This window comes from Oryx dammah, unplaced genomic scaffold, assembly GCF_014754425.2.
Source record: "Oryx dammah isolate SB20612 unplaced genomic scaffold, SCBI_Odam_1.1 HiC_scaffold_28, whole genome shotgun sequence".
In the NCBI taxonomy this organism is placed as follows: Eukaryota; Metazoa; Chordata; class Mammalia; order Artiodactyla; family Bovidae; genus Oryx; species Oryx dammah.
This window is the reverse complement of record NW_024070212.1, coordinates 42,841,782-42,855,726: the sequence shown is the minus strand read 5'-3', so window position 1 is coordinate 42,855,726 and position 13,945 is coordinate 42,841,782. Positions and strand designations below refer to the sequence as shown.

At 39.2% G+C, this 13,945-nt stretch overlaps 1 protein-coding gene across 2 annotated transcripts in view; it reads right to left on the bottom strand.

The window, feature by feature from the left end:
• Positions 1-695: 695 nt before the first annotated feature.
• The window catches only part of PLPPR5 (phospholipid phosphatase related 5), a 140,071-nt gene continuing 126,821 nt past the window's right edge, over positions 696-13,945 (bottom strand). For both annotated transcript variants that reach the window (XM_040232244.1, XM_040232245.1), the window contains exon 6: positions 696-2,073. In XM_040232244.1, coding sequence (XP_040088178.1) covers positions 2,041-2,073 — 33 coding nt within the window. In that variant the 3' untranslated portion in view covers positions 696-2,040. The remainder of the gene's footprint in view (positions 2,074-13,945) is intronic.

Genomic DNA, 13,945 nt, shown 5'->3' with positions numbered 1-13,945 from the left:
TGAATCCTCCACCACCGTTATTGCCTTAAAAAAAATCTTTAAAGAGTGTCAAGGCATTCCAAGCTTTTTAGTATTCTAAATTTCCTCCAGAACTGAACTTGCTAGAGAAATCTGAAAGGTAGAGATAGGAATTTTCTGCTTTTCTGGTCCTACTGCAGGTAGTTTAAATCCTACAGTGATGAAAAAAAGTAAGTGATGTCTATTTTGAGAGTAATGGAGAAGTCTTTGGTTATATTTACTTTTTGACTTCTGTTAAAACTGCATAAAAAGTTAAAAAATTTATTTCCTTTAGTTCTGTCAAGGTTAAGAAGAATCTTTTCAGTCAATTAACTACTTCTCACATAAGACAAAGCTACTCTGTATAGCTTTGAAAGTCACAGTTATTGTTGAGGAGTATGTTGAATGGTTTTGTCATAGTCCAATTTATTTTCCTTATGTTATAACTTTCGTTCTTGATTCCACACTCTCAGTGTAAGGGATGCCCCTCAGGGCCTCTACTGCAGGGTGGGGTTAGGGCATGAGTGTGAGGGTTGCAGGAGAGACAGCTGATCAAGGTTTTGACTTTACAAAGACCTCACATCTAGATTCTTGACATTATTTTTAAATAAGATTATAAATTGATTAGTATATTTTGAAAGTGTTTATTCTTAAAACATACCACATAACTTTTATAACTTTATTTTGACCTTTTCTAAATTTTTTTGACAGATAGGTGGTTGCCAGGACTTCACTGACCACTGAAAGGCCTCGATGTGTCCAGATAATATGGCAGCTGTGGCATATTCATAAAGAATGCTAAATCTGAATTTAAACTTTAACGGTCTCATCCTAGTTGTGTGGAGTTGAGCACATTATTTACCCTGCTTTGTCTTTATTTTTCTCATCTGTAACACTAAAGCCAAACTCTTAACGGTTTACCTGGAGCTATTGTGAGGATTTGCAATTGCAAAGAGTTGGACACGACTGAGCAACTTTCACTTTCAATTTTTTTCACTGTTAGGATTAGATGAAATAACAAAGTATAGTATACTTTGTAAACTATAAAGTACTACAAATATGCAAAGCAAAATACATTGACTATATTTCTTACATTTATATAATTTAACCTGCATTGTCTGGGGGTGACTCTTTTCTATTTAAACTATCTGGAAACTTGGACTAGCCAAAGAATGGATCCTTTGACCACTCTTGAGATGGTTATCTGTGGAAAATTGTTCAATAAATAGGTACGATTGCTGGATTCAGTCACTTAGACTATCCTAAACACTGCCTGCATTAAAAAACTACAAGTCAACAATTAAATCACAATTGTCAGGAACAAAAATCCAAATAAATAATTTTTAATTATGATACATTACTTATTACAGTAAAAATTGGCATTTTCACCTTCAAAAGCAGAAGCACCAGTCTTAGAATTTATAGAATGAATGGTATTTTAAGTGAAATATAGCATAATATTATGTGCAAACATTATTTTAGTATAGAACATACTTTCTAAAAGTAATTTCACACACTGAAATCAGTTAGAATGGAAATAAGGTCATGCTGAATAATGAAATAAAAACCCCCATGACTTTCAAAGTCCACTTCGAATGAAATATGGTATGCTGCCAAATAGAAGATACATGATAAATTAAAAAGCTTAACTAGCTCAAAGCGGAGGGACTTCTCACACAAATATGACTCGTGTAGAGGTTTCTTTTCACGTAGTCTCAGTGATTCTGTGAGAAATTAAAATGAATGTTTTATTTCAGAATTAATTTTTATTCATTGGTCATCACTTTTTTTATTGAACAACTACCTACTCTGTGTGAGGATTTGTTGTAGGTTTAGGGGAGACAGAGAAGAAAGACACAGTCCTGCCCTTGAGGAGCTCACAGTCTAGTGGGGGAAACAGATAAGTTGACACTGATTTTTAAATTATAAAAATGATTAGACAACTTTATAAACCTTTTTTGTCATCAAACACACTTTGGGTGTTACGAATGGATGGTGAAAAGGGATGATGTCCAATGCAGTGAGAGACCACTTGCTTCAATATCATGTGACTTCTGCAAAGGCAGTGATGTGGTTCTGCAAAAAGAAAAAGGAATTACAAAGTCAGAGTCTTGGGAAAACTAGCTTCGTAAAAGATTTTGGTGTTTTTACAAATAATCAGTAGCCTTATATAAAACTGTAGCCCAGATACGCTTAAATTGCAAAAACATCCAGCATTATTCAAATAAGTTGCATATATTATTATATCAATTTAGCTACTAATTATATATTTTATCCAATATTCTTAATTAACCAAATAGAGGAAAATGTTATACCTGCCTTTTTCAAAATTAACACTGAAATTTGGAGAGATAAATATGGTAATGCCAGACATGTTAATATTCTGTTCAGCGTTAATGGAATTTTAATGCTGCATGTTGGAGTTTCAGATTAATTGCTCCCTGTGAGACAGATGGCATAGAAGGAGTGGTGAAATGTTCAGACTGAAATGGCATTTGCTAGCTGACAAAGATCTACTTTAAACACTTCATTTTTGATGCATGAATCCAGACTACAGACTGCAATCTCTGTTGTTTACCTCAACCAGAGAATTCTTTGTAGAGACTTTTTTACATTTTCTTTAAGCAACTGACTTGTGTACAAAGGAACCCTGTGGAATTGCTAATATTTAAATGGTTTCAGACATGCAATATGGCTGCTGAAATACTGCAGTGGAAATCGATATGACATAATTAATCATGTTACATTTAGGTCATGTCAGGAGCTAACATAAGTGACAGCCCAAACCAATAATAGCAGCATTACAAAAGGGTTTTACCATCAAATTACATGTTTATAATGTTTTTCATTGTAGCTTTGACTCTTTATAAGTCAAAGATATCATAAATAGAATTTCACATAATGAACATATGCCCTCAGATTTCTTCCATGTATATGTGGCACTTTACAAGTTAAGGTGTTTTGAATAGCTAAAACATTTTCTGAATGTATGTGAATAAATTCATTTTCACTGAATCGAGGCATATTAACCACAACTAGAAGAATATCACTGATGACTGCTTAAGGCATTTTTTTCTAGGTCTTACCCACTTCAATCTACTAGAGAAAAACAGTATCAGTAAGAATCAGTAGTGACCAGAGCATGTGGACCTTTTTACTAATTCCTGATAAGCCCTTAGAAAGTTTAATTTCCCATTAAAAAAAAAAAAAAGTCCTGATAAAAATGTTGACTAATTCAGTGGCTCATCTCTAAGTTTTCTTGAGTATTCCTTCCAAAAGCACAAGCATGTCTTTAGGACAAGAGAGATCTTTCAGAGTTACAGATTGCTCTATGATAGAATAAAAGCCGTAGGAACTGTGGAAACAGTACATCATAGTTTTATTTCTAGTGGCCCCAGGGGGACTTGAGATCTGTGAACTGAAAAAATACAATTTAATACACAGTGTTTCAGTACAAAACTGACAGGAGTGTCACTCTTCCGGACAGGACCCAGCACATAGTAATTTCTGGAAAGATGTTAAGTTATAAATGGAAGATTAATCAGTCTGTGGCAACTGGTGGGTAAAGAAAGAGTGAAGATGTGATACTGGAAAGAAACGAAAGGAGATTTAAACAAGGGAGAGAAAACAGATGTTGTTCCAAATAGGTGTTGCTGGCCTAAGTATCAGTGTTCTCTTACCCTAAATAATAATGTCCACGAGGCTCATTAAATTTACTAAAGATGATCCTGAGTGAAGAGGACAACCATCTCCTTGGAAAGCAGAACTGAAATACACTACTGCTACTGCTGCTAAGTCGCTTCAGTCGTGTCCGATTTTGTGCGACCCCACAGACGGCAGCCCACCAGGCTCCCCCGTCCCTGGGATTCTCCAGGCAAGAACACTGGAGTGGGTTGCCATTTCCTTCTCCAATGCATGAAAGTGAAAAGTGAAAGTGAAGTCGCTCAGTTGTGTCTGACTCTTAGAGACCCCATGGACTGCAGCCTACCAGGCTCCTCCGTCCATGGGATTTTCCAGGCAGGAGGACTGGAGTGGGGGGCCAGTGCCTTCTCCGGAAATACACTAACGCCCCCACAAATGAATGAGTTCTGTTCTGCGAGAGAGTTCAAAAGTCCAACAATGTTAGCCTAGGTAGCCAAATAACATGATCAGCCATATAGATAGTACTGTACTGTAACAGGTTTGTATACTTTTCACACAAATAATACATAAAAAACAAACAAAAAGTAAAGAAAAGAAAACATTTTTAATTTTACAGTACAGTGCCTTGAAAAGTATAGCAGTATGGTACAACAGTTGGCACTTCTTAGCAGTACCAGCTATGTCACCAATGCTTCTGGACATCCTGGGCCTGAAATAAAGAAACTGTACTTCTGTACTCTATATAGTACTGTAAAGTACACAAATGCACAACCACTTGCAGAGGATATACACATGTGACAATGTACGCCAGACACATGAACTAATTTATGTAACTGGACATGTGAATGCATGTTTGCATCTTTGAAAATTAGAAACTTGAAGATCCACATGTAGGGGACTTCCTGTATTAGAAGACAATAAAGCAAAGAAAGTAACAGAAACAAATCACTGGTAATCAATGCAAGGGAGAAAACAAGCAGAGGAAAAAACAAGTGACAGGTAAAAAAGCTGGAGAGTGACAAAGAATGTGCAATGACTGTAGGGAGAGCATATAAACTTTCATCTAAACCTGGGCTTGAAAGTGAAAGTGAAAATCGCTCAGTTGTGTCCGACTCTTTGCAACCCCATGAACTATACCATCCATGGAATTCTTCAGGCCAGAATACTGGAGTGGGTAGCCTTTCCCTTCTCCAGAGGATCTTCCCAACTCAGGGATCAAACTCAGGTCTCCCGCATTGCAGGCGGATTCTTTACCAGCTAAGCATCCCTTGTGGCTTAAACTGCTGCTGCTGCTGCTAAGTCGCTTCAGTCGTGTCTGACTCTGTGACACCCCATAGACGGCAGCCCACCAGGCTCCCCCACCCCTGGAATTCTCCAGGCAAGAACACTCGAGTGGGTTGCCATTTCCTTCTCCAATGCAGGAAAGTGAAAAGTGAAAGTGAAGTCGCTCAGTCCTGTCCGACTCTTAGCGACCCCATGGACTGCAGCCTACCAGGCTCCTCTGTCCACGGGATTCTCCAGGCAAGAGTACTGGAGTGGGGTGCCATTACCTTCTCCGGTGGCTTAAACTGGGGCTGTCCCAAATACGCATAAAAGGTCACCTTAGAAACAAGGCATTGCACACATAACTGTAAGTGAGCTATTAAGATCTAGGTTTTGCCATTTAAAAGCACATTTTGGTGACCACTAGATCTTCTTTTCACTGCTTATAAATTCCAAGCAATAGTACCCCTTTCTTTATGCTAAGTCATAACCAGGTTAAACTCAAGGGTAACTGTGTTTCCAGATTGACTCCACTTTTAGATCCCAGGACTCTGGGGAAAAGCCTGCTTTTTCTAATCAGTACCCTTACACTTTCACATCAGACTTAAGTTCTAACCTCTGAGATGGCTTTACCTACTTGGCTGGAATTAAAAGGATTCTGCTCAGGACTTAACACTTAAAGGTGGTAGTTAGATAAACAGATGAAAAGAAAACAACAAAGTGACTGCGTAGCGAAGAAAACATTAAAGGGAAGTTTAATAATAGTTTCCAAGTACATGAAAGGAGTTTACAGAGAGTGCAGGGGGCCATCTGTTCATTAATTTCACTAACAGCAAACAAACCCAAGCCATAGAATGAAAGAGATGGACTATTAACCTCAGTAGGCTTTAAGAAATAAGATGAATTCTCTTCTAGCACAGGAATAGTTTTTTCCTGAAAGAATCTAGAGAAAGGACAAACTAAAATCCTTATCATCTATAAAACTCTATGGTTCTCTATTATAACAATTACATGTATGTAAATGCATGATTTGAAATATTCAAATAGTATGATGCCTATGCAGGAAGTTATGATGTTGCTCACTTCCCCATCAGCATTTTTTTAAGTAATATTAAAAAAATCAGAATTGCACTTAATATTTTCAGTTCACCTGTATGAGTCAAACTAGGTGACAAGGGGTTTTGCCTTTTAATCTGGTTGAATTCTTTATATACAATATTAAATCTTATTAGTAGACAGGGCAAACTTTCAATAGGCAAACTAAAAATTCATGCACAGAAGCTTAATTCAGAGTCTTAAGAAGAAAGTGGTCATACAATTCATCAGTGCAATTACACACACAGAGGTGTACAGAGAAGTTAACAGAGCTTGAGTCCAAAGAGCTGAAGATTAGAATATGTTATATCCATTAGAAAGTGTTCATTCAAGTCCACAGCAAGTCAGTGAGCAAAATACTGAATCCAGTCCTTGAGTGCAGAGGTCCCATGGAAAAATAAGTAGTTGTTCCTGAAAAGTAGTTTTGGATTCTTAAATTTGATAAACTCTATGTCCCTAGTATGTCAATTTTTGAAGCTTTAAGTTCCATGTTAAAAATCTTGATTTTTTAATTTATCCTATCTCCCATTTGTATAAATTATACATTGAAATTTTAAAGTTACTTAAAACAAAATTGTTATTTATTTATGACATGAAAATTTGGCAATAACTTGCTACTTAGTGAGATCTGCCACTCACCATTTTGCCTTGAAAAAATACAGGGAGATGCAAAAACAGCACTTCAGATAAGAAAACATAAAAAGTTACTACTATCAAGGGCTATTTGATTGAGGAATGCTAAGTTACCATTAATGAGTGAAATATCAGTGAAAAACCAAAATACACTTGAACAATAAACAATAAAAATAGCAATAATAACCAAAATGACCTAGTATCTAGATCCCTTCTGGTTATAATGGAAACTTGCACAGAAGGACACATACTTTGTATTTGCCTTAGCTTTGCAACTCAGTTCTAACACCAGTGCGCGCGAGCGCACATACGTTTATTGCCTTAATTGAAGGTGTTCACAGTGGCTGATTCCCATTATCCAGCTGAAGAGTCTTGCGAGACAGTCTTTAAAGGACCTTCCCTGTGAATTTTCTTCTTGATCATTCTCAATGGGTTGGATTCGGGACACCTACAAAATGTATTTTATATATTATTTCAGCGTTTAAGTTTTGACTTACTTGGATAAAGTACTCATCTATTTAAAATCCGATGTTATATTGCTGGACCAAATGCTGAGCTTAAATACTGTTCCATTTCTTCCTGGATGATTATAAACAGCTTTTGTTTTTTAATTGGAAGTTATCAGCAATCAGCTTTTATGTTAAACATAAAATGGGATCTGTGCATATGATATCTTGAATTCAGTGATTTGTGTCTTCAACTCTATTGGTAAGGAAGCTGTGTGGCACAGTGGATGCTGCAGTCAGGTAATGTGAATGTCAAGTGTTTGAAGGTGGGCTCTGTAGCAACTGACATTTTCACAAGCAGTTTAATCTTTTAGAGATCTGGCTTTCTTACCTGTAAAGTGGAAATAATAATATATATTTGAATGGATTTTGATTAGGATTAAATGAGATGAGATGCACAAAGGTCCTCATCTCTCTACACAAACATGTTATGGTTGTCCATAAAAACCAGAAGCAAGATAAAAAGTAAAAAAGAGGAAGAAAGAGAGAGAGAACAAAGAAGTTTTTAATAATTGGTCGGAATTCCAGGATGCTGTAGTCTACAATTCTAATATCCAAACGAGCTTTAAAACCCAAATGTTTCTTTTTTGGTGCAAGCTCATTTGGCGGTGTTTCTTACCACCCCTGGTGAATTCCTGTGAGGCAATTTGTACTCTGTTGTGCTGCAGAAATATCCATCTTTGATTACAAAGAAACGCTCAAGATCCTGCTTGTGTAACAATACACAGTATTTTCTCCTAAAATATAAAATAGTTTAATCCTGAGAAACATCTAGCACTAATGATTTGGGATACGGAATCAGTCCTATAACCAACAATTGTTACAGACACAGCCTACATTTTACCAGAGGAAGGTAGATGGATGCCATATTCCCCAATACTGGCCATCTTTATTTTGCTATTTGCTTCTCTCTTCATTCACTGTGTCCTCTGATGAGGCAGAATGAAAAGGAGAGAGAAGGAAGAAAAGCAGTCATGTATGAAGTGTATGCTCTAAGATTCAACTTCATCACAGTAGGTTTTCCTCCTGGTAGAGCCTGGAGTTCGTATTTCAGAAGAGAGAAATGATGTTAAGTCCATCTAAGAAGAAACTACTAGAGAACTTCAAACTTGAGGCTATGAAACACTGTAAAGTTCATCCAAGCAATTTCTTGTTTTAAAAAGTTGGGGATGTGATGACATAAGAGCTAAAGGTGACAGATCCAGAATTCTCTTGGGAAAGACAACTTTTTTGGAACTATTTCTTTCTTTCTTTCTTTCTTTTTTATGGTGGTTCTGTTTCAATTTAAAATTTTATAATAGCTCTGAGTTTTGTTTCTTCTCAGGAATTTCCTTCTGGTACTATTTGGAGAAAGAGGCTAGAAACTACTCTCTGAGAGAATTGTTCCTCCCGAGAGAAAGGGGAAAACTCTAGGTGGCTTTCTCTGATAAGCTAATTAACCCAGAGGCAGGCCAAGCTTTTACTGGAGTATTAGCTATAGATCTTATGAAATATTTCCAAGTCCCGAGGAGCCAAAGAAACGTAAGGCTTTCCACAATGAATCTTTAGGAGCACGGGTTCTCTAATTGGCTGCATGTTGGAATCGCCTGGGAGCTTTAAATAAATACTGAGGCAACTCTGGAGACTTGGATTTAATTGCTATGAGGCGTGCCCTGGTCAGTGGGATTTTAAAAGGCTCTCCAGATGATTCTAGTGTGCAGCTAATATTAAAAACTGTTTCAGAAATTCTGCAGGCCCAGCTGGATCCACGCCAACCGCTGGCAACACGTCCAAATCACCTGAGGTGCCTGATACACTACCAATCCCCTGGCTCAAGCCCAGGCCTACTGGATCAGATTCTTGAGACTGCATTCCAGGAGTCTGGCCTTTTTTTTTTGAATGCTGCAAGTGATGGATTCCTTTTTACATCAGTCTGAGAACCACTGCCAAGAGGTGTAGAAAAGTGATTAGTTAGCAATGTGAGCACTGTCAGGTATAGGCAATCAATCTTTCTTTAAAATGCTATCACTTCTCTGGCAAAAAGAGCACGGCCTACAAGAGCAGTAATACTGAATGTTTCTCAAAAAAATAAAATAAAATCTTTGTGTTCTAACACTTCTGGGAATAGCTGCACACTGCATTCCCTGTTGAGAGCTTCACGGGGCATAAGGTGTTGAGAAGATTTGCAATAAACACTTATGTTTCATTTTAGCTCAATTCCAATGTACTGACATGAAACTCCATGCAAGTCTATTAATACGAATGCGTTCATGTTATCTGGTGGATGTGGGTATCCCTGGACTATCTGAAGTTTTTTAACTTCCCTAATTCTAACAATCTGTCCAATACTTTCAGTCCACAGTCACAACTACATTGTCAACCACCAACCCTATTTACCTCCTGGCCTATCTCCCTCATACAATAAACTTTCTCTGGCCATTCTGGAAATTTCCCAACCAATAATTTTTTTCATCTGCTCTAGTCCATTTTACTTTCTCAATTTTATTTCTATTATACTCATTCTGTAGTCAAGTTGAACATTCTTTGATGGCATCCTCAATTCTCTTGCCCTACTGCCAAACAAAATCTTGGTGTAAGCTGGCTCCTCTGTCTGGAACATTCTCTTCTCATCTCTTTGGCTAACAGCCCTTCAGATCTCTATTTACAGGATGTTGAAGCATCACTAAGTTTGGATAAGTGACCATTTATGTGCTCCTCTAACATAACTACCATCACTCTGTTCTTATAAAATTATTTATAAATCTGTAAGTAGAGACTCATGAGACTGTAAACTCATTCATCCTGAGAAATGTACCATAGTGTTTCTTATTTGATATCTGTTGCATGTTCCATAGGCTTCCCTTGTGGCTCAGATGGTAGAGTCCACCTGCAATGCAAGAGACCTGGGTTTGATCCCTGGATCAGGAAGATCCCCTGGAGGTGTGCATGGTAATCCACTCCAGTGTTCTTGCCTGGAGAATCCCATGGACAGAGAATTTACTGTACATCACAACTGATGATAAGAAATATAACTCACCCATGTACCCATGCCTTAATTTACACTGATATTTTAATCTAACGAATGGCTTATTATTTCTTTCTTTCCAACAAAGGTCTGTCTAGTCAAAGCTATGGTTTTTCCAGTAGTCATGTATGGATGTGAGAGTTGGACTATAAAGAAAGCTGAGCAGCTGAAGAACTGATGCTTTTGAACTGTGGTGTTGGAGAAGACTCTTGAGAGTCCCCTGGACTTCAAGGAGATCCAACCAGTCCATCCTAAAGGAGATCAGTCCTGGGTGTTCATTGCAAGGACTGATGTTGAAGCTGAAACTCCAAAACTTTGGCCACCTGATGTGAAGAGCTGACTCATTGGAAAAGACCATGATGCTGGGAAAAATTGAAGGCAGGAGGAGAAGGGGACGACAGAGGATGAGATGGTTAGGTGGCATCACCGACTCAATGGACATGAGTTTGGGTAAATTCTGGGAGCTGGTGATGGACAGGGAGGCCTGGCGTGCTGCAGCCCTTGGGTTCGCAAAGAGTCAGACACGACTGAGTGACTGAATTACACTGAACTTTTTAAAACACATTAGATTTGCTAAATAAGTAGCCTAATACTACTGGTCAGAGATGAAACAAAGGATGTGGGTAATGGATCAACTGTATGATAAGTTTATATACAACCAGGCACTGATTAAAACCTCTTATTTAAAAAACTTGCCTATTTGGGCATGCCTGGTGCATCAGTGGTGAGGAGTCTGTGCAGGAGACACAGGTTCGAACCCTGGTTGGGAAGATTCCTCATGTTGCAGAGCAACTAGCCCCGCACAGCATAACTATTGAGCCTGTGCTCTGGAGCCTGGGAGCCGCAACTTCTGAGCCCATGGGCTGCAACTACTGAAGCCTGTATGCCGTAGAGCCCATTCATACAAAGTCATGTGCATCAAGTTTTATATCAGATGTATTCATAACTGGGAAAAACTAGAACAGCCCAAATAGCCTTCAATTGGTAAATATATTTTAAAAAATGGTGGTACATACACACAACAGAATACCACTCAGCAATAAAAAGGGAAGAAAAAGAAAACAGGTGAAAACATGAATGAATCTCAAATGCATTAAACAAGATACAAGAAGTTAGACTCAAAGGCTATATACTGAGTGAATACATTTGTATGACACCATGGAAAAGGCAAAAGCATAGGAACAGAAAACATATTAGTGCTTGCTGGTGTCAGGAGATAAAGCAGGAGTTTGCTATCATTTTAGGGTGGTAGAAATGTCTTATAACTTGAATATGGATATGGTTACATGATGGTAAGCATTTGTCAAAAGTCACTAAACAGTGTTATAAAAGGGAATTTTATAGGATGTAAATTATGCCTTTGAGTTCACTTCAGTTGCTCAGTTGTGTCTGACTCTTTGCAACCCCATGAATTGCAGCATGCCAGGAATCCCTGTCCATCACCATCTCCCGGAGTTCACTCAAACTCACGTCCATCGAGTCAGTGATGCCATCCAATCATCTCATCCTCTGTCATCCCCTTCTCCTCCTGCCTCCAATCCCTCCCAGCATCAGAGTCTTTTCCAATGACTCAACTCTTCGCATGAGGTGGCCAAAGTACTGGAGTTTCAGCTTTAGCATCATTCCTTCCAAAGAAATCCCAGGGCTGATCTCCTTCAGAATGGACTGGTTGGATCTCCTTGCAGTCCAAGGGACTCTCAAGAGTCTTCTCCAACACCACACTTCAAAAGCATCAATTCTTCAGCACTCAGCTTTCTTCACAGTCCAACTCTCACATCCATACACGACCATTGGAAAAACCATAGCCTTGACTCGATGTACCTTTGTTGGCAAAGTAATGTCTCTGCTTTTCGATATGCTACCTAGGTTGGTCATAACTTTTCTTCCAAGGAGTAACCGTCTTTTAATTTCATGGCTGCAGTCACCATCTGCAGTGATTTTGGAGCCCCAAAAAACAAAGTCTGGCACTGTTTCCACTGTTTCCCCATCTATTTCCCATGAAGTGATGGGACCGGATGTCATGATCTTCGTTTTCTGAACGTTGAGCTTTAAGCCAACTTTTTCACTCTCCTCTTTCACTTTCATCAAGAGGCTTTTTAGCTCCTCTTCACTTTCTGCCATAAGGGTGGTGTCATCTGCATATCTGAGGTGATTGATATTTCTCCCAGTAATCTTGATTCCAGCTTGTGTTTCTTCCAGCCCAGCATTTTTCATGATGTACTCTGCATAGAATTTAAATAAGCAGGGTGACAATATACAGCCTTGACGTACTCCTTTTACTATTTGGAACCAGTCTGTTGTTCCATGTCCAGTTCTAACTGTTGCTTCCTGACCTGCATATAGGTTTCTCAAGAGGCAGGTTAGGTGGTCTGGTATTCCCATCTCTTTCAGAATTTTCCACAGTTTATTGTGATCCACACAGTCGAAGGCTTTGGCATAGTCAATAAAGCAGAAATGGATGTTTTTCTGGAACTCTCTTGCTTTTTCCATGATCCAGCGGATGTTGGCAATTTGATCTCTGGTTCCTCTGCCTTTTCTAAAACCAGCTTGAACATCTGGAAGTTCACGGTTCATGTACTGTTGAAGCCTGGCTTGGGGAATTTTGAGCACTACACTACTAGCATGTGAGATGAGTGTAATTATGCGGTAGTTTGAGCATTCTTTGGCATTGCCTTTCTTTGGGATTGGAATGAAACCTGACCTTTTCCAGTCCCGTGGCCACTGCTGAGTTTTCCAAATTTGCTGGCATATTGAGTACAGCACTTTCACAGCATCATCTCTCAGGATTTGAAATAGCTCAACTGGAATTCCATCACTTCCACTAGCTTTGTTCATAGTGATGCTTTTTAAGGCCCACTTGACTTCACATTCCTTTAATAAACTCTAATTAAAAAATAAGGACCATTAACCACTCCATGAATTAAGTCTAAAGGCCAAGTGGTACCTAGAATTTGATTTGTCAGTTAATGAAAGCATTAGTTGCTCAGGTGTGTCTGACTCTTTGCAACACCATGAGCTGTGTAGCCCGCCAGGCTTCTCGTTCCATGGAATTCTCCAGGCAACCAGGGGTGGCAGCTGGGAGGAGCCACCCACGCCCGAGGCCAGGGTCGGTGGCCAGGTGGAGCAACCTGAGGAGAGGTGGCCGAGCAGGCACAGGAGGGCCTAGAGGAGGTATCCCACGTTGAAGGTCAGGAACGGCGGCAGTAAGGAGATACCCTTCATCCAAGGTAAGGAGCAGCGGCTGTGCTTTGCTGGAGCAGCCGTGAAGAGATATCCCACGCCCAAGGTAAGATAAACCCAAGTAAGATGGTAGGTGTAGCAGGAGGGCATCAGAGGGCAGACACACAGAAACGATACTCACAGAAAACTAGTCAATCTAATCACACTAGGACCACAGCCTTGTCTAACTCAAAGAAACCAAGCCATGCCTGAGGGGGAACTCAAGATGGGTGGGTCATGGTGGAGAGATCTGACAGAGTGTGGTCCACTGGAGAAGGGAATGGCAAGCCACTTCAGTATTCTTGCCTTGAGAACCCCATAAACAGTATGAAAAGGCAAAATGATAGGATACTGAAAGAGGAACTCCCCAGGTCATTAGGTGCCCAATATGATACTGGAGATCAGTGGAGAAATAACTCCAGAAAGAATGAAGGGTTGGAGCCAAAGCAAAAACAAAACCTAGTTAGGGATGTGACTGGTGATAGAAGCAAGATCCAATGCTGTAAAAAGCAATATTGCATAGGAACCTGGAATGTCAGGTCCATGAATCAAGGCAAATTGGAAGTGGTCAAACAAGAGATGGCAA